Genomic DNA, 24,823 nt, shown 5'->3' with positions numbered 1-24,823 from the left:
AGTGCCTGCTAGTCAAAGATGGGGCAAAGGCTGTGTGCCATGTGCATCAGGTAAGAGAGCAGTATGGTAGTTGAGAAGAATAACTGTCAGTGGATCTCTTGTATCCAAATATTTAGAACTTTAATTTCTTTTAAGATAAAAGATCACAGCATAACTAAAAAACAGGTCATAACTTGTTATTTTCTTTTTCTTTTGCCTTGGCTCACTGCTGTGTAGACCAGGCTGGCCTTGAACTCAGACATCTGCCTGCCTTGCCTCCTGGGTGCTGGGATTAAAGACATGCACCAGTACACCTGGAAAGTTCATGACTCATTCTTAAGATGAACTGTGGTATGGGTTGCTGGTGACAGTGCTGCCATTTGGTGACAGCCAGACAGCATCTGGATATATCCAATTTCCTAACTTCTTGCTTGGCCTAATCGGTGATGGCAGTGCCTATGCATCTGGCCCTGAAACCCTATGAGAATCTCATAGGTGACACCAGCAGGATTACACCTGCTTTGACTTTTTTATCCCATAGTTTCGGGCATTTAGGATTAAATTCGAGGCCTTTTACATGCTGGGCAGGCACTGTGAGCCTCCATTCAGCCTTTTCTCCACAGGTGCTTTCCAGATTTCCTGTAGTGGTTTTAGGCAGCGAGCTCATACCTTTTGAGTGTCCTCGACAGCATAGAGTGTCCAAAAGCATAGAGGGGTCAGCATGAGTGAGTGTCATCTAGCAAAGGAAGCTGGAGGGGATCTCAGGGCAGGCTGAGTGGTCAATGCTTCATGGGCTGCTTGGACCCTGGTAGATTGCCTTCTCCAGGCCGTCTACCACTTTCATGTACTCCAGGAATGAGCTGTAGTGTGTGCATTCGAATTTGTTGCTCCCTCTCACATACTCCAGGAAGTCGGGGGCTCCTGGGACAATGACATTGTCAGCTAGAAGCACCGTCCCCTTGCGCAACAGGCCATGTTCCTGCAGGGGACAGAGAGACAGGGTCATGAATGCTTGGCAAACCCATTGCAATCCAGAGGCAGCTGCTGCCCCATGGAGTCACTGCCAGCTACTAGCCATTCTCCCCTGTGTCCATCCCCAGCCCTAGAGGGGCGTGTGGGCAACACCAGTTTGTAGGCTGGCTGAGAGGAGAGATGGTGGGACCAAACACTCTGTGCCAAAAATACGAGGTCTTCCCAACAACCCTAACCTTGAAGATCTGTTCTGGACTTTCCACCTGGGCCAGGGAAGACACTAGGTGCCTGGAGGAACCTCACACGGAGGGTGCTTGTCTATCCACTCTGGCGCAAGCATGTCCGCTGACAGCGTATAAATACCTGGAAGTACCTGACAAGGAAGTGTACCTTGTGTGTGTTGGGGGTGGGGGTGAGGAACAGGAAATGGAACACCTAGATGTCTTATTTGGAGGCTGCCCAGAAGCTAAGGGGTTTGTTTTTAACATACTCATGAAACAAAAGTTAAATCAGTCCTGTCTGGCCCACATCTGTAACCTTAGCATTCAGGAGGCTGAGGCAAGAGGATTCAAAGTTCCAGGTGAGCCTGGGCAATGTAAGACATTTGTCTTCAAACACATACAGACAACGCAACCAAAAATGGAAAGTAAAATCCAGTAAGTAGTCAGGGCTGAAGTGTAGCTCAGTGGGAAGAGCACTGCCCAGCAGGCGTGACCCAAGGTTCTCCCAGCACCACACACACAAAAGAAAAGTCTCTCCACCATCCTAATGCAAGTTGTCCAGGGCTCTGGCTGGTCCCAGTGCTTGTGGGGGTGGCCGAGAGAGAGTTGAGGGACCCGCAGGCCAGTCAGTAAATTCAGGGATGGTCTTGTGTGCTACAATGTGAGCGAGTTTTACTATGAATCAACACATTCTTGCTTAGAAAGCAGAAAACAGAATGTCAAGTCAGCACTGGCTGGAAAAACCTCAGTGAAGAGCTGCTCTGGAGGAGGGCATCTACCCAGTCCAGAAAGGGGCCCTGCAGTTCAGGACTGAGAAGAAACAAGCTGAGTGGGGAGTTTCCAGGCTCAGCCAGGGACTGAAACGTCGAGAGTCACATGTTGACTAATGACGTCAAGACAAAAACTTCCTGATTTCATAATGAATCAAATCATAATGATTTCATAATCATTTCATAATGATTTCATAATGAAGCAAAAACTTCTGGAGGTGCTGGGGACCCACTGCCTTTCAGGAAATATGCCCTGTCTGTATTCGAGTACCATGGGCCTCCTGAGAGACACCTCGGGCCACCTGGGGAATTCCTGTGTGTGAAGTGCGGGCTCCTATGCGGAGGAGACTGGAGCGCAGAAGACTAAAGATAAGATGTTTGAGACAAGGGTTCCAAGGGTTCCACTGCGTAACCTAGGCTGGCTGCAAATATGATCCTCCTGCCTTCAGGAAGAGATTATATGTGTGTACCACTAAGCCTGGTGGTGAGGCAGTGTTACTTTATGACCACCATTCTTAAAGGTTTGTCCTCTGGGCACAGTTCTCCACAAGCATACATAGAAGATGAAAAGGCACAGCCACTCCCAGTACTTGCCTCTCTTCTGGAGCTAACTGCCCGCCTTGAGCAGCCGTGTGGAGAACCATTGGTTTCTTAGTTACTGAACAGCAGTATTTGCTGCCTTTCTAAAAGCAGGCCCTGTATTATCACACGCAGAAAGCTGCAGGGATCCACTCCCTGCACTGTGGCCTGGCTCTCCTGTCAGATGGAGCCTGACGGCTCAGCTGCCTGTTGTCTGTAACCTCATGTTGACAGTGTCTGCCAGGGATGGGCCCCTGTCCAAACCAGCTTCCCATGGTTGGCCTGGCCTGCTGATCTCCGTTCTATCCTGACTGCCTGCCCTCTTGTTAGAAACAGATTCTCCGCTACAGTTTCTTGGTCCTGCTATTGTCTCATACCATAGTGCTCAGCATTTGAAAAACAGTTTTAAGGACCTCTGAAATAGCTTCCTATTCCCCCTTCCATGCCTCCATAAGGGCAACAAAAGTCCTTTTAGATGCCAGGACTCATCATCCCTTGCCCACAGCTCATGCCAGACTTTTCCTCTGTGCCTTTGCAGTCCCCGGAACTGAACTATGCCCAAGCCTCAGTGGCCCTGTCCTACCCGACCCCTCACATTCTAGACCCCACTGTACATGACAGGGTATACAGCTCTTGAGACAGCTGTGGATGGGCAACACCACATGGACAACCCCCATTGGCTGTGGAAGGCTGTGAAGAAACTCAAAGTCACAGAGCCTTGAGCTCTAGTCACTCAGGAGTGGGGATGGTTCCCCGAGTCATCACTGGGGGTCTCTGCTAGGTGAAGCTGGCTAAGCAGCAGTGAGGAGGATTAGAAGGGCTAGGGAGAGTGGAGTTGTATGGCAGAGGCTTCAGGAAGATCTAGGGCATGCTTGCCATCTCTGTGGCCAGCCCCAGTTGACTCCCAGTCAGACACATGTGGTGGCCAATTCTGCTCCCTTGGGTACTCAGCCCTGCGTCCTTCAGGCCCAGGTGTTCTAGTCTCTGGTACCTATCTCACTCCCTAGCAGAACCCTGTTTGCAGGGCAGGGAATTCCTGGCCTGGCACTCTTTTCTTTCCACCTCTATCTACCACAAGGCCACTGCAGTGTACTGACAGTCTGTGAAGACTGTCCCTGGACCCATCTATGTCCTAGGGAGGCCACCCTCAGCAGGCCTCTTCAGAGAGGCCAAGAACTAGTTAGCCCACAGCACAGAAGTCATCCTGCCAAGCAGGGGCAGCTCAGCTCACCTCCAGGAGATGTGTGTCTGGCAGGTAGCGCTCCTTCCAGTGGTCAAGAAAGACCATGTCAAATGTGTCCACATCATACTTCGTCTTCAGCTGTGGGATGAGGTTCTGGGATGCCCCAAGGAGGATGGTGACCTGGAAGAGTGCTCAGTCAGTGCTGTGCCTGCAGGGATATGCAGGAGCCTGCCTGGAGTAGTCTCTCCTGGGGCAGCCCTGGGAGTTGCTGGCTCTGTAGGAACATGTCCCTAACCTGCTGGGGTTCCTTCCTTTGACATGGCAGGTGCTTCGTGATTGAACCGAGCACCTCACCCTCTCCCACTGCCTGCTCAGCCCTCCCAGCCACAGCTGCCATACCAGTTATAGGGTCATACTTTGTCCTGCAGGCCTGCAAAATTCAGCATTTGCTGGGTGATGGCGGCATGGTCAGGGTTCATCTCCATGGTGAGAAGCCTGCCTCCAGGTGGCAGCAGGCGGGCTATCCGCATGGCTGAGTAGCCACAGTAAGCTCCTAGCTCCAACACCAGCGAGGGTTTGTACTCCCGAACCATTGCATCCATGATTTGGCCTAGAGGGTGGCAAGGAAGATATGAATACAGGCAGAAGAAGGGGAACCCACCCTCCAGTTAAGGGGCTCACCCATCTCCAGATCATTAACACCCCCACTCTTCTCATGCTCCTCACCTGCTGCTGAGCCCAGAGGGCCCCACTATACATACCCTTGGAGAGTCCTCCAGCTTTTGCACACACAGGGGCCCCGATTGCCCACCTATCTGGTTCCTTCAAGTGTAGGTGTTATGGTCTCTAAGGGGGTTAGGCAGGAGCATGGCCCTCTCCTTTTAACAGGCTCCCCTGCAGGACCACCACTCCCAGTCCCGGGTTCCCATTTCTAGGCCATTGCCCACAAGCTGGACCACATACCTTTGTCTTTACCCACATGCATGCCCCACTCCTTCTGTGAGCTGTAGGTGTCAATGGCCTCCAGTGCACTCTGGGGGTCTCCGGGCTTGGCATGCTGCTGCACGAAGCGCAGGATGCGCTGCTCCTTTGTGTCACCCATGAGCAGGTTAAGGACTGGCTGTTGCACGTACTCAAACCAGAAGATAACTGTCAAGCCCCAGCCCAGGTGTCGCAGGTACAGAAGAGCCACCAACAGGAGAGCCAACGAGATGGCAACCAACAGCATCTGCAGGGCAGGAGCAGGGCAGACAGGTTTTATGTGGCCTGTGCCCTTCCTGCCTCACCCATCCGGTACTGAACTCAGTACACCATTGGTCCCTGTGATAAAGGAGGGCCAATGTTCAGAGCATACGCCCACATGACTCACTGGGTCAGAGCCAGGGGAGGCTTGCACCCTGCATGTGCCTCCTGGAGTCCTGTGTGGAGGCCAGTGAGCATGGTTCCCAAGCCTGGGTGCTTTCTTGATGAAGGAGGTGTCACCTTACACTGAACTGGCGTTCTGACTGTTTCAGGCTGAAAGAGGAAGTGTGGGTGCAGGCTAGGCCACATGACCTGTCTGTCCCTACATGCAGCAGAATGTGAAGATTTCTTAGGAGGGGATCTTCTAGTACCAAGACAGAAAAATAGCCCTCATCAGGCAGAGACTGTTAATGGGGCTGGGGACCCGAATAAATGATCTCATTTTCTAGCTTACTTTACAGCCCCATAGATTACTAAGTGACATCCCTAGAATTCACCAGCCTACTCAAGATCCATGCATTCTATTTTTCCCTACAAAATTTTCTTTCTTTGCCTCAGAAGCAGGAAAGCTGTGGCCCCTTGTTCTTTATTTCATCTTGGTTGTAGGTGAAACCTTGTATGTGCGAGGCAAGCATTCATACTACCATTTTCCTGAGCCAGGCTATATATCCCAGGCTGGTCTTGAACTCATAATCCTCCTGAGGACTGCAGGTATGTACCACCATGTCCAGTGTTTTGGCCATTTCTCTGGGCCACATCTTGTAGAAATCTCCAGGGCTGTGCAAAATTAATACAATATGTGTGCTGTCCTCTTGCCATTCAGCCTTGTATTGCCTAATTCGCTTGGCTCCAGACAACCAAGGAACTGAGATACCGGAATCGACTGAAGTAGGGAACAGCTCCAGATCCTCTAAGAGCACATCAAGGGGCCGCGTGAGCTACACAGTACAGCGTTTGTCTGACGTGTAAGGCCCTGAGTTCTGTCCCCCGCACAGGTGAGTGTGAGTGAATGCACCCACACACTCACCTTCTGGCAAGAGCTGGGGAGAGGAGCCCAGGATCTAATCGACAAAACTCAGTGGATTACCGCGGCTGACACTGAGCAGAGGTCACTAAGTTCACAGCACAAGCTTGTAATTCATACCAGAGACCCTCAACAGAAAGATACAACAAAGAGGAACCAGAGAAACTTCCACTCAACACTCTGGCCATTTACAGTTCCTTCCAGAGCAGGCACCGGTGACTACATAGATCTCAGCTGGGAAGGCTTGTGGAAGAGTTTTAGGAGGTAGGCCCAAGTCCTAGGTGTAATCCTGCTTCAGGACAGGCTCAGGAGAGAGCGAAGAGCTGAGGCTTCGCAGCCCACACATACTCACGTAGTTTATTTCCACAAGCTCTGCATGCACGCTGGGCCTGAACCCTCACAGCCACCCACAGGTTTCCATCAGTCAGGTGATCTCACATTCAAGCTCTTGCCCTCACACTCTACTGTAGGATGGGCCTGGCCTCCACCTTTTGTGAACTGGGCAGACATAGAAGTTGCATGGGATGCTGAGGAACTCAATTTGGTCTCTGGTCTATTTTTGACAGAAAATGACCTAGAACTGATCAAGGTCCAGCTGTTCCAGCACCTTTCCAGACTCAGAGAGTACGGACATCACTTAGAAGGTTCCCAAGCCAGAGACCCTGTTGTCATATGTACCTGCACCTTGGGGGAAGCAGGAGAAAGCTACTTTGCTCCCACCATCACACACTGACAGCTACTTTGAGAGCACACATGTAAATCTGCAGGATTATCCAGGGGACCATTACCAGAAATGGTCAAGAGTGGGTGCAGCAATGTGGGAACAGGTACCAGAGCCTGCCTGAAGGCTAAATGCTGGGATCATGGGCATGTACATGACATAGGCTTCATTTCACTTCTTTCTTGTGGCTTAGATTTCCTAACACGTGTTTGGGTGTCTTAGTTTATACTGTCCTTTAATCATTACTAGAAGTAGCATTTGGGTGCTAAGACAATGAGCTATTTTGTTCTACCATCTGTCTGTATCTTCAATCATCCACCCTCCCCATCCATCCATCTAAAATTTAGCTAGGGGGGTAGCACAGTAATACAGCCCCCAAAAGTCTTGTCCCTTTACTTGTGGGGTCCCCAGAGTGCAGGGCTCTGCTGCTCCTCAACAGCCCTCTCTGCAGTGCGCAGCTGTGGGGAGTCACTGTAGCCATGCCAGCCTGGCCCTGGGAAAGGGGACAGGTTTGTATTTACCTGAGCACTGAAAGGCAACAGTCAAACTCAAGCAGTCAATTACTTTCTAGGGTTTTGCAGAAACCAACCAATTTGCGAGTGAGGAAGCCATTTGTGGAAGTGCACACCTGAAATCCCAATATACAGAGGCGGGTGGGCTACACTGCAGCCAGCACAGACTGTGCCTTCAATAGAACTGGGGTAGCTCCAGGGCTGCCTGCACAGCTCCATCGAGAAACCAGACAGCTCCTTTCATCTGGAGTGTGTGGACCTACTGTGAGGTCTGAGCCCTACTGTGCAGACTCCTAGAAGAACTGTTCAGGAGTTCTGGGCAGAGACCAGTCATGAGTGGCTTCAGCAGACTGCATATTTAGTTGATCTTCGTTGACCACGAGAGTGTAAAAGTGAGGGAACATGTAAGGAGCTGAGACAGAAGACTTGCTGCTGGTAAGACTGTCCACAGGAATGCTGCTGATTCTCAGCACTACCCAGATCAGATTAGCACTTCACTGATTTAATAACCTTTACCAGATATCCCAAGGGCATTTTATTTTCGGTAGAGAAATCCATGCTATTTATTGACTCTCTAGGGATCATGAATAGCCAAAATAATCTTGAAAAAGAAAAAAAGTGAAGGGCTTAACTTTCTTATTTAAAACTAACTACGAGCTGGGTGATGGTGGTGCATGCTTTTAATCCCAGCACTCGGAAAGCAGACGCAGGCAGATCTCTCAGAGTCCGAGGCCAGCCTGGCCTACAAAGCAAGTTCCAGGACATCCAAGGCTATGCAAAGAGGGGATAAAAATGTAACTACAAAACTATAGTAATTAAAACAGTTGGGTACTATGAAAATCTGTAATCCCAGCATTCAGGAGTTATGAGTTTGAGGCCAGCCTGGGCTATATTAGACTCTGTCTCAATCAATCAGATCAATATGAATAAAAGTCAAAACTTCAAAAAGGGGATTTAGGGCTGGGGTGTAGCTCTGTGGTGTCTAACATACCATGTTTTAAAAATTGGGCAATGATGCTGGGCGGTGGTGGCGCACGCCTTTAATCCCAGCACTCGGGAGGCAGAGGCAGGCGGATCTCTGTGTGTTCGAGACCAGCCTGGTCTACAAGAGCTAGTTCCAGGACAGGCTCCAAAACCACAGAGAAACCCTGCTCAAAAAAACAAAAAAAAAAAAAAATTGGGCAATGGGGTGCAGTTCAGTTGGCAGAGTGCTTGCCTGACATTCAGAACCCCTGGGTTCCAGCTCCATACCAGCTTAGCATGGCAGCACAACATTCAGGAGGTGAAGACGGGCCAGAAGTTCAAGATCACCCATCCATGTGAGTTAAAGGACAGCCTGGGAAACATAAACTGCTTTCTCAAAAGGAGTAGGGGTGGTAGACAATGACGACACAAAGTCTCTTAGTGAAGCATCTTCGCATCAGTTATAGTTACTGAGGAAATGCGTAGCAAAGCTATTTGACAGCTGAAATGGCTTTTCTCTTGGGTGGGACACTGGGGATTGTGCACAAGGCTTTACTGAGCTACACTGCCAGACAGTTACTTTGAGACAAGTTGTCATTAAATTGCCCGAGCTGACCTTGGATGTACTCTGTAGCCCTGGCAAGCCTTGAATTTATAATCTTCCTGCCTCAAACTCCCTCGTATCTGGGATTACAGGCCTGAGTTTTTCCTTCCTATTTTAAAGTAAGATAATAAAGATGGTTAAAATATGAAAGAATTGGAACCCTTGCACGCAGCTGAGATGAACACAGGTGGAAACAATTTGATTCCTCAAGAGGCTATCCAAAGAATCAGCACGTGACAATGTTGTGTAGCCAGAGCTGAGAGCAGGGCCTCAGACACTTGTCTACTCTTGTTCCCAGCGTGACTCATAGAAGCCCATTAGTGGAAGCAACCCCAAGATTCTCTAAGCTGAAGAACTTCACAGTACAGTGTGTGCTGCTGGGGCGAAGGGGGGGGCCCACTCATGCTGCAGCACGGATGGGCCCTGCCAGCAAAATCATCCAGACACAGAATAGCAAATACCACAGAAGTCTACTCACAGGCGGGAAGCAGATTAGCCACTGAGACTGGGGGAGGGGGGAAGAGAGGGATGGGGAGGGAGGACTGTTCAACGAATACAGAATTACAGTGCGGAATGATGAGAAAGTTCTGGGAAAAGTTACACAATATCATGAATGCCCTTTGTGTCCAACAAATGGCTAAGTTTGATATTTTAATCCAAAAGTTATTTACAAAAATGCCAGGGGGCGGGCCAGAAAGGGATGTTAATCTTTTACTATGAGGCCAGCAGAAAGGCTGAACCTTGAGCTGGGTGTAGATCAGTCAGTGTGTGTGTGTGGATATGTCCCCAGCATGTCTGAAACACACAAGTTCCTGGATGTGAGAAGTTTGATCTAGATGCTACACTGTTGAAACCTGGGGCGCACATGCACATGGACAGATCTGGGTTAGAATCTTCACTGTCATAATTTTGACTTTGGGTTAGTTCAAGGAGAAGAAAGCTGAGCCAGTTATTCTTCAGTATGAGCTTTATTGAGAGAAAGACTCCAGGTGGGAGGTTGTGGAGCACACCTTTAATCCTAGCAGTTGAGAGGAGGAGGCAGGAGGATCTCTGTGAGTTCAAGGCCAGCCTGGTCTACTGAGTGAGTTCCAAGACAGCCAGGGTTACACAGAGAAACCCTGTGTTGAAAAACTAAAATAAAAAGAGAGCTGGGGGCAAAGTGGGAGTATTATGAGAACAGTGGAGTGATGGCTTGAAGAGGAAGGAGAAAGCCATCACGTCCAGCACTGGATGGGGTGGAGGGAAGACAACCTTCAGGTAATCCCCTGAACAAAGGATGACTTTTATAGCATTTCAGGGGGTAGAGGGTAGTCAGTCTACATTAGCCTCAGTGACTCCCGGCTCCACTGAACCAGGAACTAGATGGAACCATAAACTTACCTTATAGCTGTGAGGGAAAGGTCTGCAAGGTCCCAGTGGGCTTCTGAACTACTCTGGCCAAGAGAGAGAGGGAAAAGGGCAGGAAAGGAGAGGAGGAGAAGGCAGGGGAGGACTGAGCTGGGTGGTGCGTACCAGTAGTTCCAAAACACAGGAGGCTGAGGAGGGTCAGGAGTTTGACGCCTGGTCTACATACTGCATTCCAGGTCATCCAGGACTGCAGTGACAACCGTCTCAAAAACCCTGGGGCCATATGAGATTTTTTTTTTTTTGTTTTTTGTTTTTTAAAACAGGTGGAGGCCATTGGCCTCCAAGGTAGCTTCTAGGCCAGACCCCCCTCCCTGCCCCAACTGTATCTGGGTGCCTCTAGCTACCATCTTTTTTTTTTTTTCCCCAAGACAGGGTTTCTCAGTAGCTTTTTGGTTCCTGTCCTAGAACTAGCTCTTGTAGACCAGGCTGGCCTCGAATTCACAGATATCCGCCTGCCTCTGCCAGCTGGGATTAAAGACGTGTGTTACCACCGCCCCGCTCTAGCTACTATCTTAAAGAGGAACAGCAGCAATGGAGCTGGAACACTACCTGAACCTTCTCTGTGTGGAGGCCTCTCTGGCCAGGCTGCTGCTGCATCCCTCTGCATCCAGACACAGGCTTTCCCAAGGGTCCCTGCATTCCACAGGCTGCACCATTCCCCAGTTCTGGAAAGCACAATCAGATATGCTTCCTCCAACACAGAGCAGCAGGGAGGCTAAGAGGGAGCCTGGTGGGTAGGTCGTGGAGGCAAGAATCCCAAGCCTGGTCTTAGGACAGGTCCGTGGGGCCTGGCACATCTCTCACTGCTGAGCAGCTCTCTCCTCAGCAAACTGGGGTCAAAGTCCCATGACTGAGGGCAAGCCAGGACAGGAGGTTACATAACACCTAATACCTGCCCAGGAAGCACAGAGCACCCCATCCAAGACGCGGGTAGCCTAGCCTAATGAGGCAGGCCCCAGAACAGTAATCAGCCTCAAGAGGACTGAGCAGACAATGGCTCCTGCAGCTAGCACAGTTGCCAGGCTCCACACCCCAGACGGTAACTCCTCCCTTCAGTGCTGTGGGCAGAACCTCAAGAGCAGTGAAGCAAGCCTTCTACCAGTTACGCCCCTGGCATTGACCATCAGTTATAAAGAGAGAACCAGACATATGGCTCATGTCATTAACTCAACAGTTGGAAGACCAAGGCAGGAAGCTTACCAATTTAAAGCTAACCTGAGCGATATAGTGAGTCCCATGCCAGCTTTGGCTACAGAGTGAGCTCCTATATGTGCATCCCAGGAGTTAGGCCAGCCTACTGAATCAACACATCAGTGTCTTAACAAAGATTTTATCCCTACATACACTCTAGTCGGTTCCTTTGAGTTTTTCTGGCCCAGACCTCCACCTTGGCTCAAACAGACTAGAAAGAAACCTGAATCTAGTCCCTAGATGGCTCCAAGTGACACCCTTAGGCCCCTTCAGTGCCTGCCGGAGAAAACCCAAAACTGCCACATAAATATTCTGTGTGCTACAGCAAACACCCAAGATAAAACTTGTGTCTCCCAACCTTGGCAACTAAACTGTGAGGGCCTGGCTGGACTTCCCATCTGCCCCGCGCCCCCTTCACTGTGCTGGGTAGTACTATATAAGTTCTACCACTGAACGACACCCCACCTAGGAGCAGAAATTTCATAAGCTCAAGTACAAATCCACATGGGTTCCTATGAACTAATTCTTCCTGCTTTCAGCATATTTCAGTTTCCCAACTCTGCTCAAGCCAGAGAGCTCCACCTTCCTGTTTTTTCCTCTATGCAGGCTTCATGTAGACCAGGCTGGCCTCCAACGAGCTACCTTAAACTCACCCTTTTGCCTATGCTTCTCAAGGTCTGGGATTACAGGTGTGTGCCCCCATGTCCTGCATAGGCTGTGCTGCTCCTATGGGGCCAGGGCTCAGACTGGCTGGCTAGTCTTACCATCTTGGGGAGCTACATCCCACTTCCAGTTGGCCTGCTCCATAGACCTGAGAGATCCCTGGTCCAAGGCTTCAGACAAACAGCCATTGCCATGACGAGGAGGCTCTTGCTCTTCCTTCCTCTCTGGATGAAGGTTTCCAGCTCATGGTTCCAGGTGGCAACTTAACCTTTGGTTTTGAGGTTGGAAGCTTATCTTCCTGCCTCCTTGTAAGTTCTTTCTGTTGTCACTGTTTCCTTCTAATTCCCCCATGGGGACTTCTTTTTTTTTTTTTTAAATATTTATTTATTTATTTATTATGTATACAATATTCTGTCTGTGTGTATGCCTAAAGGCCAGAAGAGGGCACCAGACCCCATTACAGATGGTTGTGAGCCACCATGTGGTTGCTGGGAATTGAACTCAGGACCTTTGGAAGAGCAGGCAATGCTCTTAACCACTGAGCCATCTCTCCAGCCCCTCAATGGGGACTTCTCAGCAGGCTAGGACACACCAATCTCAATTCTGTGCTAAAACACCACTATGCAACCACTACCCAGCCAGCTTTTTCCTTGGCTGTGCCTATCAAGGATCACCTGAAGCACCAATGGTCTGGGGAAAGTGAAGCTCTCACGCCTTTCCCCACAGCTGTCTCCTCTATGATGCCTCCCCTACCATTCCCCAACTCCAATTTCCTTCACTTGTAGGGAGGACACTAGGATGGAGCCTAGAGCCGTCCACACCCTAGCAGCCAGACACTGGGCACTGAGCCACATCCCAGCCTTTGTCTTTTCCTTCTACTGCTCAGACCTTCCCTCAGGCACCCTGGCATCATCTTATAGGTTCCCTTTCAAATCCAAACTCCACTAAGCATGCTACCAGCCAGGGCCTCACTACTCCAGCTGTTCAGCTCTGGGTGGTCTCTCAAACTTGACCGCTTACCCTAGCAGGTGTTCTCAGGATTCAAGGATTTGCCAAAGCTGCCGCCTGAAGTTGAAGTAGGAAAAACAAATTTGAGGACTGAGATGCAGCTCACATGTAACCCATACATATAGCCTGTTTGGGACCCTGGACTCTGCCCCCAGCACCAAAACAAACAAGTATACATGTGCTGCATGTATACCTGGGGTATACACTTTTTGTGTGCAAGCCAGAGTTTCCTATATTGCTCTCAATCCCTCTTTTAAAAGCAGGGTCTCTTGCTGAATGTGGAGCTTGCAAACAGCCGAGCCAGCTGGCCAGTGAGCTCTGGAGACCAGCCTCTCCCAACCCCATCACTGGAGAAGCCGGCGCATACCATTTGGCCCATTTTTGTTGTTTGTTTTGTTTTTTATTTGAGACAGGGTCCCTCTATGCAGTTCTGGCTGTCCTGGAACTCTCTGGCTGGCCTCAAACTCAGAGATCCACCTGCCTCTGCCTTCTGAGTTCTGGAGTTAAAGACGTGTGCCATCATGTCTGGTCATTTTGCCCATGTTTACATGGGCTCTGCACTCGGGTCCTCACATTGTGTGACAAGCACAATATCCACCAAGCCATCTTCCTTGGCTTTCTTCCCTTCTCGAGACAGGCTCTCCTGTAGCCTAGGCTCTCCTGGAACTTTCTAGTAGCTGATCGTGACTTCTGATCTTCCTGTCTCCACCTCCTCAAGTGCTGGTGTAGGACACCGCCCCCTCGCCTTTCTCTCTCCATGCTGGGTCCAAATGCACAGCTCTCTCTGCTGGGCAGAGCAAACACTTTGGACTACATGTTTTCAGATGTGTGGAACAGTTAAAAGGTTTGTGAATGATGTTCAGAGGACATGAGCCATGCACACACATTTCACATCAGAGGACACCATTTGGGAGTTGGCTCAAAGACATTAGGCTTGGAAGCAAGCACGTTAGCCACTGAGCCCTACACTGGGTTTACATCTTAACATAAATATGGAAGTTTTAAATTATGCTTGGGCCAAAATATAGGAAGACCGTTTAAATTTATTCTCCATAACTCCCTGTATTTAATATATTCTAAAGACCCTCAAAAAGCAGGAAAGGGGGTTTTCAAGTGTCTTCCAAGAAGTATGTCATCTCAACCAGATGGATTTTGGCAAAATTATAAAGTTTGCGTCTACTTAATAAATTAATAAACATATTCTCCTACATTAAAAATTGTATCAGGGGTGGGTATAATGGTACAGATCTTTAATCCCAGAACTTGGGAGGCAAAAGAAGGCAGATCAAGGTCATCCTGGTCTCCATAGCAAGTCTCAGGACACCCTGCCTTAAAAAAAAAAAAAAAAAACCCAAAAAACCAAACCAAACCAAAACAAAAAAAAACCCAGATGGTTCAGTAAAATGCTTGCTGTGCATACACGAGGAGCCGAGTTTAAGTCCATAAAGGCAGGCCTGGTGGCGTATGCCTGCAGTCCTGTCTGGGCAGGCAGACACAGAAGAATCTCTGACTCACTGGCAGTCAGCCTAGCCTAGTGGGAGACCCAGTCTCAAACATCAAGATAGATGGTTCCTGAGGAACACCTAAAGCTGGCCTCTAGTCACATGCATACACATACGTGTACACACACATGCACACACGCAGATTACAATAAAAATACCTCTAGAGATTTGAGATGATGAATCTATGTATTGTGCTAATCTGCTACAGGTCCTAGTATGAGATAAACTTGTAACTTTACTTCCTAGTTTGTTTGTAAGATCCACATCAATAATGTCTAAATAATCTGAGTTCAGGACAGTCTAGTTTAGAGCATGTGTGTAGCATGCACAATGTCCTGGGTTCTAATCCCAGCAACACACACACATATTTACAAATTTATATATCATCAATATGCCACATATAATCTGTTGAGAGCCAGGCCAGTCCTAGGCGTTCTTAGTGAGGGAAGGAGAAACAGAACCTAGTTTGAGCTGCTGTGTGCTTGGGTCTCTGATACTCTGTTTCCCATGGGCAACATTGCTTGATTAGGGTCCTGCTGACTGTCCTGTTATGATTGCTTTCCACTAACTCTGCCCCATTTTTTTCCCCTGCAAATAGATATATTTGCAAATACAAATACAAGATGCTGGACTTTTTAAAAAACTTGCTAGGTATAAGACATAGCTTATGAAAATGTCCTGAGCCCACCTGTTCGATATCTTCTTTATCTTTGACTCCCTGGTCCTTCCTTCTCAGGGCCCTGTTACTGAAGAACCTGCTGGTCCAGGTCAAAAATCAATATATGACAATAAAACCATAGGAACAAGGGCTGGAGAGCAGCTCAGTGGTGGTGCCATTAACCCCAGCACTTGGGAGAAGTAGGCTGATCTTTGTGAGTTCAAGGCCAGTCTGATCTTCAATAGTGCCCAAACAACTCCAAAAATAAGAAATTAAAAAATGAATAAAGAATTAAGGACATGAAATGAGTAAAAAGAAGACTTAAGTTTGACCGCTGTTTGCACACTGCTGCTCGCTAGGGCTCTATTTTTTATTTGCTGGTTATAAAAAGCAGCGGGTTTCTCTTTAGCTAACCCATGACTCACAGCTATTCAGTAAATTTTACTTTGTTAAACTATATTGAAACAGTTATCTCTTCTTCACTGTCTGATCCCTCCAAATATCAAAACTTATCAAGTATTTCCTTTCATGGTTAAAAGCTACTTGCATAGCTGCAATTAAGATCTATATTCTCCCACAGCAGGACACAAGTAGAAACTTCAGGCAGCCTTTGTTGACAGGAGTGTCCCATTGGACAATGATTACCCAGAATCAGGGAGCATCAGAGGACTTTATGGAGAGACTGTCTCAAAACAAAACAGTTTCATGTTGTGCCTTAAAACAAACAAGCACGCTTCAAACCAAGAGGCCTGTGGGCACACCTTTGATCCCAGCTCTTTGGAGAGAGGTTTGTCTCTGAGTTCAAGGTCAGTTTGGTCCACAGAGGGAGTTCCAGGGAGTTCTACACAGAGAAACGGTTTTGAAAAACCAAAATTACAAGTAAATATATATAAAAAGAAAATCATTCTGATTTTGCTAGAATTGCCCAGCTTATTCATACCAGGGCAATGAGAATAGTAATTGGCCTCAGAGATCCATAAGGAATTTTAAACTTTTAAAAAGCCTCTGAAGGCTCAGAAGGATCCCAGAATCTGCTGTCAGACCTTGATGTGATGCCCATAAATTTGGGTGTACCTTGTTCTTACTGAGGTCATCAAAGTATCCGGAGGTTCCTGGGCCTGCCTTGAACTAAGAAATTTGACTGCCTCTGCTTCTTGAGTACTAGAATTAAAAAGTATTCCCAGCTACAATTCCTTTTTATTCATGTGCTTGTGTGTGTAGCCAGAGAGAAGAGGGTTTTGATTCCTGGAGCTGGAGTGACAAATGGTCATGAGTCACCTGATGTGAGAAAACAAACTCAGGTCCTCTAAAAGAGCAGCATTTGCTCTTAATCCCTTATCCATTCCCCCCCCCCCCCCAGAACCTAGATTTTTTGTTTTGTTTTTTGAGAGCCCTGGCTGTCCTAGAGGAACTTGCTCAGTAGACCAGGCTGGCCTTGAACTCAGAGATCCACCTGCCTCAGCCTCCCAAATCCTGGGATTAAAGGTGTGCACCACACTGGCTGGTTTAGAATTCTTTTTTAAACAAGAATAATCTTGGGCTGTGGTATAGCTCGGTGGTACAGAGGGTTAACATACACCAAAGCCCTGGGAACAATCTTAGTACTGTGCAATAAGTCAAAATGTTGTTTATCTTGGATCAGAAAGGGAGGTGATTTTGTGTTTCAACAAAGAAGCATAACACACCTGTGCAGTTTATCAGATTCTTCCCTATTTTTTTTTCCTTCCTCTCCTATTAAGACAGGGTCTCGGGGCTGGAGAGATGGCTGCTCTTCCAAAGGTCCTGAGTTCAATTCCCAGCAACCACATGGTGGCTCACAACCATTTGTAATGAGGTCTGGTGCCCTCTTCTGGCCTTCAGGCATACAAGCAGAAAGAATATTGTATACATAATTAAAAAAAAAAAAAAAAAAAGACAGGGTCTCCGTGCCCCAGGTTGGGCTTGGCCGTGCTACATAGCCAAGACTGGTCGTGAATTCCTGAGCCTTCCGCCTCTACCCTCAAATGCTGTAAGTTCAAGCACATTCCACATGACTAGATTTCAGATTCTGATATTGTTCACTGTCTTTGGGATTTATGATTTACCTGTGAAGTGGGCTTCATTCTGTTTTCTTATATGCTTTGTTGATTGGGGGGGGGGTGTTCATGCAGCCCAGACTAGCTTCAAACCTGCTATGGAGCTGAGGGTGACACTGAATTTCCATCCTCCTGCTTTACTTTTGGGGGCTGGATTTACAGACATATCCCATCGTGCCTAGTTTTATGAAGTGCTAGGGGCTGAACCCAGGGCCTCATGCATGCCAGGCAAGTGCTCTACCATCTGAGCCACACTCCCTACCCTTCGTTCTTCTCTTCTCAAGTCAGGAAAACTTAAGGGGAAAAGGAAAAAAAAAGCTCCTTATCCTGGGATCTAGTTTGTGTTTTCTTCTTGGCTGTAAGTCAAGAAACTTCAATATAATTTTTAAAGTCAAAACTGCCTACAGAAATAATAGTGTTTTCCTAAAGACATCGTGAATGGTGTTAAAACAACCAGGCCAGGAAGACCACTCAGTTTCAATTCCTAGAACCACTTAACGCCAAACATGGCAATACATTCTGTAATCACTGTTAATATCTGTCTTGTCCCTTTAAAAGACAAGCCCCACCCAGCCACCCCTCCCCCTGTCCTAGACAGGCAGGTCTTCCTTCCTTCCTGCTCTTCTTTTCCCTTTTCCCTCTTTCTTTTCTCTCTCTGAGGCAGCTTCTGCTTCTCCCCGTTTCTCTCTCACTCTCTGCCTCTCTTTCTGCTCTTCTCCCCTTCTCCCCGTTCCCTTCATAACCTATTAAATAAATATTCAACCTCACTCAGCATGGTGTGCCTATCTGTCTGTCTCTTACCCACTGCGGCTGTGGCTCCTCATGGGACTGGCTACCCCGTCTAGGTTGCCACGTGGTGCCCTGCCTGGGAGTGGCTGCCTTCAGGCCTGCCATGGTCCCGGGACCTACTGCCTGCTGAAGCCAAGCAGGGACCTGCAGTGTTTTACTTAAACCATACAATCATGATGCTGTGAGATAAGGGAGAGGCCCTCAGAAGCTGGTGGGCCAGTTAGGATGGCATAAGTGGCAGCAAACAAGAGAAAAGACACTGCCCCAACCAAAGCAGGTAGGAAAAGATATTGTGGTTGTCCTCATACCCCCACATGTTCACCATAGCAGGTGCTTGCCGCTCGCCCCTCCCCCCCAGCCAGGTGTGGTGGCTCACAAATGTAATCCAACAGAGGAGAAGCCAATGCAGGGATCCTGGTGCAAGTTTTAGGCCAGCTTAAAAAGAGAAGCCAGCAATAAAAACAACACACTTACTTCGAGCCAGAATGTTTGCAACTTCAAGTTTCACTGTGTGAGCACCCTCTCAATTAATTAAAAACATATTCAAGTGATGTGACAGACTCTGTTGACCTCCCATGGGAGACCTGGCCCTCTCTGAGGAGTGGATAGGGAATGGGGTGGGAGAAGGTGGGTGGAGTGGGGGAAGAGAGGGAACTGGGATTGGTATATAAAATAAGATTGTTTTAAAAATAAAATAAAAACAAGGAAATAGGAATAAAAATGTATTTCACAAGACCACTTACAGCTTCATGTGCAAAAAGAAAATTATGCCCTCTTTTTTCAACGACAAGTAAGCCAAGCTGGCCTAGAAATCACTAAGTAGCACAAACAGGAATCAAATTCATAATGGCCCTCCTGTTTCTGCCTCCTGAGTGCTGGGATCACAGGTGTGTGGCCCCACACTCTGCCTTAAAACTGGGAATAAATACATCCACATATGACATCTGGCTTTAATATCTGGCTACAACTCTCCAAACTGTTCTCAATTTTTCTCCGTCCCAATTTCTTCTCATTTGGTGCAAAAGTCTGACAGTGTGGGTCCTTGGTGGGACCCATGTTTAACGCAGCTACCCTGTCCCACCAGGACCTACAAGTTTGAAGCCTGACAACACCCTTCTAGAAACTTTAGAGTCGACAACACACGAAATACTCTGTGGACAAGCCTCTGCCTGGAGCCACCGGTACATGGGCCAAGTGGGAAGTTCTCTACTAGGTTCAGACACTGCTCCAGGAATGGTCACGCCTGAAGCCTGTGGTCAATAACTTCACCTCATACACTCAGAGGGTACCTGGGAAACCCTTCCGACTGCTCCTCAACTATCCTTTCAAAGATACCTGGCACCTGGCATCTAAAAACGTGTTCAACACATGTCCACTGGACTCAAAAGCTAATTTGTAGCAAACACCAACCTTTATCTTTCTTTTCAAGAACAGCCCTCACAAAACCCTTGCTCCTGCCAGTTAGCAAATGTCTTTGTCCTAGTACAATTAGTCCTCGTGAGGCAAAAGGTCCTGGAAAGGAAAATGGACTTTTTGTTTGTTTGTTTTTTGAGACAGGGTTTTTCTGTGAAACAGTCCTACAGTCCTGATTGTTCTGGAACTTACTCTGTAGACCAGGTTGGCCTTGATACCTCAGCCTCCAGAGCCCAGGGATTAAAGGCATGCACCGCCCGACTAGAAAATGGACTTCTGTTCAGTAGGAAGGATGTCTCTCTTCACTGGGAAAGGGTCCTCCCCTTGAACAAGGCGTAGCCATATTTGGCCAAACTCCTTTAAAAGACTTAAACATTAACCATCTCTGAGAGCTCTAGGCTGCAGCCCCAGCGCAAATTTAGACCCCAAAGTGTCTGCGTGAGAAAATTCAAGATGGTTGACCTAATTTCCCACAGCTAAAGCCAGAGCCCCTAGCCTCAGCTTCTCAGGGAGAATGGGAATTAAGTCCCACAAACCCAGCAGCAAAACCATGAAGGGCTTGCATAGAGCACCCTTCCCTTTTCTTCCCTTCCCTGATTTTTGTAATTGCTCCCTTTGTTGAATTCTGCACCCTCTTGTTCCCTTTGGGGAACCACATCCACTTGGGGCCACCTCTGCCCAAATGGGGATGACTCAGCTGGTAGTAGTTTCCGTTAGCAGTTCCTAGGCAAAAATCTGCTCCTCCATGAATGTCCCTGTGACAAGGCCCTACCCCAGCACAAGTTCCTAAAAGAGGCTACAATTAACTCGTGACAACTCCCACTGTACTCCTATGGTTTGGAGGGTCAACAAGGACCCCAAATTCCCTAGCTGGAAGACTTCTTCTTTGTCTCACATTGCCCTGAAGCCTGCCGTAGTGCTCCTCAGCTTTAAATGGAGCCCATTCTCTTGCAGAGAGACCCAGAGGCATCCTAAGGCCTCTCAAAGAACACCTGTGGAGTTTGCTCAACAGCTTCCAACTACACTGCCCCCCCCCCCCCCGGGCCCGGTACCTCATACCCTAAGGTTCTGATCGCGATCCAAGAACTAAGTGAGCCCGGCTCATGATGGGCCAGGCCCTACCCAAGTGAAGCCCAACTCCAGGGATAGGCCCACCCGGCATATCTCCCATGCCAGCACTGATCTTCAAGCTCCCCACAAGAAGTGTGGAGACCCGCCTCGCTTCAGCGACCTCCAGCCAAGATAAGACCCTTCCCAAAGAGGGCCCCCATTGCCGGCCCCGGCGCACGTTCCCCTGGGCTAGACCCAGGACCCAGGTCTCAGAACCCAGAACTCTCGCTCAAGGTCAGCGCCCTTCGGCCAGTCTCAGTTCGGCGGGTGCAGAATCCGATCCCCGGGTCTGAGATCCGCGAGGTGCAGGCGCCCCAGCCGCAGTACTCACCTCGCCAAGGCCGCGCCGCGCACGGGTCTGGCGGGAGGCGCCAGACCGGCTCAGGCAGCGCCAAGGGCAGCCCCGGCCGCCTGAGGTCCCCAGACCATGGCGGCGATGGTGGTGGCCCTCCGCGGGCCGGTCGGGCGCTTCCGGTCGCGGACACGGGCCTGGACACGCGGGACACGGGGCGCGGCGAATGCTGCGGGAGGTAGGGTGGGGTCGTGAGCGGTGCACGCGGAGTGGGTGTCTGTGCGAGTGTCCACATGGGGTCGCGGTGGCGGGGCTCAGCTGCAATGTGTCCGCGTGGGCGTGCCCACGCAGGACCGGGTATCAGAAGACCAGTGTACTGGGCAGGAGGGGACCTGCTTTGCCGGGGTGCTCCTTTCTCAGATAACTAAAATGCAGGAGCTGCCTTGCCTGAGGTCCTGTCCCCAGGATTAATTGTAGCCTTGAGTGGGATGTCAAGGCCACAACTCCGTAGTTGCAGGTTCTCTTTTGTTGTTGCTGTAATTTTTGGTTTTGCCCCTACACCCACCTGCATGTAGCCCAAACTGGCCTCAGGCTGCCTAGTTAGTTGCCACAGACTTTGGCCTTCTGGTTTCCTCTCAAGTTACAGTTATTGATTGGTTGTTTTATATTTTGTTGGTTTGGGGTATTTTTGTTTTGTTTTGTTTTGTTTGAGTCATGGTAGGTCATGCAGCCCAAGCTGGACTTGAACTCTTCTTCCCGCCTCAGCTTCTGAATATCGGGATTACATGCACCCTCATGTCCTACCTAGCAAGTACTTTCTATTTGCACATACAAGGGTTAAATGAGAAGATGCTAGAGAGCCCGTGGGACCAAGCCCCAGTGCTTGCTAAGATCTGCGTGTATCCTTAGAAAGGAGAAACAGCTTGTTTGCTTTGCTCCATGGAGAGTTAGTGCTAAATCAGGGTAGTAATCCACTTCCCACAGCCCCGGTGGAAGTGGGTACCCTCAACATGGTTCATGCTACTCCGACAGACCAGGTTCCAGAGTTTCCCACCTGTAGCGGTATGGTCAGTCCCGCAGTGCCGTGAGTGGTCTTCACCAAGCATTCTCATGGTGACCATCCTTAGTCCTGCTCCCTTGATTCGAATGACAGAACTCAATTCTGCCCACTGTGGGTGAAGAGAGACATGAGCAAGGACAGGCCAGGTTCTTCAGGGAGGTAGTGGCATGGAAGGGACAATGGCTGGCCCTTGGCCTACAGGGAGAGGGCAGGCAGTGGCTAGCCTGGGAAGGTCCTGGAAAGCAGTCACTACCATGTGAGGTTGGACCCTAGAGCACAGACCGTAAGGACCTAAGGTTACTCTTTCAGTAGCTTTGCTAACTCCGAGGGCTCTGGCTCTTTGCTGTGTATATAAGGTGGGGACATTGACAACAATTTTATGGGGGTAAAAAAAAAAATCAGTGTGTCTGTGCCATGGACACCACCACCCTGCATAGTGACAATAAAAGAGATGGCTCAGCACCGACTGTTCTTCCCGAGGACCCAAGTTCAATTTTTAGCACCCATTTGTCCATTCCCAGGAGATCCAGTGCCTTTGTCTGGCCTCTGGCACACAGACATACATGCAAACACACTCATACACATAAAATAAAAATAACTAGAATCTAAGGAAAAATGTTTTAAAATCTGTAGATGAGCTTCCTTGTGCTCACAAGCCTGGGAGCCCCCTGGGGTCTGGGATTTGTTTTCAGGTGGGCAGGAGGCACCACTGCCCTGAGGATCCTGGACTTCAGAGCTTTGCTGGGGTGAGGATCCTAGAGGGTCTGGGGAAGAGGCCGTTCGTCACATGACTCCACACACCACTTTTGAGTCCCCTCCAGCCTTGAGTCTGTTCTTTAGGAGCAAGAATACACCCATGTTTTCCAGCTAGGGGTGGGGGTGTGGTACGTCACCCAGACAAGACTGTTGGCATCCTCTGAACAGCTGTACAGGACTCCCCACCGGAGGTGACTCCTCTTTGTGGCCAGCCCATCTAAGGGAACCTTGTTGCTTTATCAGAGCAGTGAGCTCTTCATTTGGACCTTGTAATGTCCATTAGATCCCTGCTTTCTGCTCACTGTTCCAGAACACTGTGGGTTAGGAGGCATAGATGAAGCAAAGACATGCCCTGGGGATGAGGCCTGGGCAGGGGGAGTGGCCTAACCACAGTGAGTGAAGGCCAGCATATGAGGGTTGCCTCCAGGAAGCCATCACCTAGGTGCGGTGTCCTGTGACATCTGCTCCTCGGCTGTCCTCTGTAGAACAGCATCCCCTGCCCCCAGCAGGCTTCTCATACCCTTCCCTTGTGAACTTCCACTGTGGGCTTCTTCCAAGTGTTTATCAGAGGGAAGGCTCCTGGGTGTGCACAGTGGGAAAGCAAGTGGTCCATGATAAGCCAGCGTTACCAGTCGCTTGATAGCAAACAGGCAGAGGGCACAGCATAGGGCCCAATCGAAGCCCCGCTCTGGCAACAAGAAGGACAGGTGTCAGCAATGGAAGGTAGGAGCCTTTTCCAGGGTCAAGATATAGGATCCCCCCACCCCTGTCACCCAAAAGCAAGAGAGGAGACAAATTGGCCCTGCCTGTCATGCTGGTCCTCTCTAGGACTGAGTGACAACTTAATCTCCTTTTTTCTCTAGGATCACACCAAGCCATCAAATAACTTGTAACCATTCAGGCTTTTTCAGAAGTGAGCCTGGGGTAGATTCAGTTGTGGGGCTGCAAACCATGGGCCACCTCATACCTTCAGCTGTGTGTGCCTGTAGTGGGGTGCAGGGAGTGACCTTGAGGGGTATGGGAACCCCAGGGTTCTCTAAAGCCTTGTTTACTTACTTAGGATGGATACAAAGACAGATGTGGCCTCTTAAAACTATTATTTTTACATTTGATTTATGTATTTATTTAGTGTGTTCATAGGTGTGGGTGCACACATGCTCCTGGCTCATATATGGCGGTCAGAGGGTGACTCTGAGACTCTTGACTGCATGGGCCCTTGACTCCTGTGTGAGAGGGGCTACGTAGATATTCTTGGTTGCTATAATGCAGAGTCACGTTTACCACTGACAGGCCTGTAGATTGAATGAGAATGTTTTTGTTCTGCCTGGCTCAGGACACTGGGTGAAGTCTTAGGTTCTGAGACGCCTTTTGGGCGTCAGGGAGATTCTCTGCGAAGATGGTTGCATACCCTGACAACCAGCCTCTCCACATACTGACAGCTAGCCTAACCACACATTGGTTTCTGATTTGTGCAGACAGTGTGGTCACCCCAACTGCCCCAGGATAGGGTTCCCGTCCTGATAATCTTTGTACCACATCGAACTGTACAGAGCTGCTGGCCCTTCAGAGAGTAAGGTCGGGCTGGCTCCGGCACCTTCTTACCTTCTGTTTCTCCTCTGCAGGGCAGCAGAGCTTCGATCTCTTGGTGATTGGTGGGGGATCCGGTGGCCTGGCTTGTGCCAAGGAAGGTATGTATTTCATAATTTATGTCCTGTCTGCTGTGTTGGGGCACTGTGAAGATAGGCCATATATCCAGAAGCAAATGCTATGGAACAATGTCTCCTCTAAATCGGAGTCCACGTAGATCCTGAGTCTGGTCTCTCCTCAGAGTGGAATGGTCCTGTCCTCATTTTTGTCTTAAATTTATTTTTATTATTTTAAAATTATTATTTTTAAATTTATTATTTTAAGTTCTTTTTAAATTAAATGTGTATGTCTCTATATAGGGATATGTGATTATGAATGCAGGTTCTTTCAGAGTGTATTTTTTTTTAGAGTGTATTCTTTTTTTATTTATTATGTATACAATGTTCTGCCTGCATGTGTCCCTACAGGCCAGAAGTTGGCACCAGATTCTATTAGAGATGATTGTAAGCCACCATGTGGTTGCTGGAAATTGAACTCAGGAC

At 48.8% G+C, this 24,823-nt stretch overlaps 2 protein-coding genes across 6 annotated transcripts in view; one reads left to right on the top strand and one right to left on the bottom strand.

The window, feature by feature from the left end:
- Positions 1-96: 96 nt before the first annotated feature.
- Positions 97-21,060, bottom strand: Comt (catechol-O-methyltransferase). Of its 2 annotated transcripts, none has more exons than XM_050123039.1 (5): positions 20,918-21,060; positions 4,668-4,932; positions 4,121-4,314; positions 3,753-3,884; positions 97-958 (listed from the first exon to the last, which is right to left on the bottom strand). In XM_050123039.1, exons 2-5 carry the CDS (start codon positions 4,930-4,932, stop codon positions 767-769), a joined length of 783 nt encoding a protein of 260 aa, XP_049978996.1. In that variant the 5' UTR covers positions 20,918-21,060; the 3' UTR covers positions 97-766. The 2 variants fall into 2 exon arrangements, with proteins under 2 accessions (XP_049978996.1, XP_049978995.1); XM_050123038.1 differs by lacking the exon at positions 20,918-21,060 and adding an exon at positions 10,727-10,988.
- Txnrd2 (thioredoxin reductase 2) overlaps positions 20,560-24,823 on the top strand; it is a 52,719-nt gene continuing 48,455 nt past the window's right edge. Inside the window, exons 1-2 of one of the 4 annotated variants that reach the window (XM_050123036.1) lie at positions 20,560-20,820; positions 24,317-24,382. In XM_050123036.1, the coding sequence (XP_049978993.1) occupies positions 20,646-20,820; positions 24,317-24,382 (241 nt within the window). In that variant the 5' untranslated portion in view covers positions 20,560-20,645. Of the gene's footprint in view, positions 20,821-20,989; positions 21,117-24,316; positions 24,383-24,823 lie in introns of those variants that run through there. The other 3 variants (XM_050123037.1, XM_050123034.1, XM_050123035.1) reach the window with 3 other exon arrangements.

The sequence above is a fragment of the Alexandromys fortis genome, unplaced genomic scaffold (genome assembly GCF_014885135.2).
Source record: "Alexandromys fortis isolate MF-2015 unplaced genomic scaffold, M_Fortis_MF-2015_v1.1 scaffold_219, whole genome shotgun sequence".
Classification (NCBI taxonomy): Eukaryota; Metazoa; Chordata; class Mammalia; order Rodentia; family Cricetidae; genus Alexandromys; species Alexandromys fortis.
The sequence above is the reverse complement of the archived record's forward strand: the minus strand, read 5'-3'. Positions and strand labels throughout refer to the sequence as shown.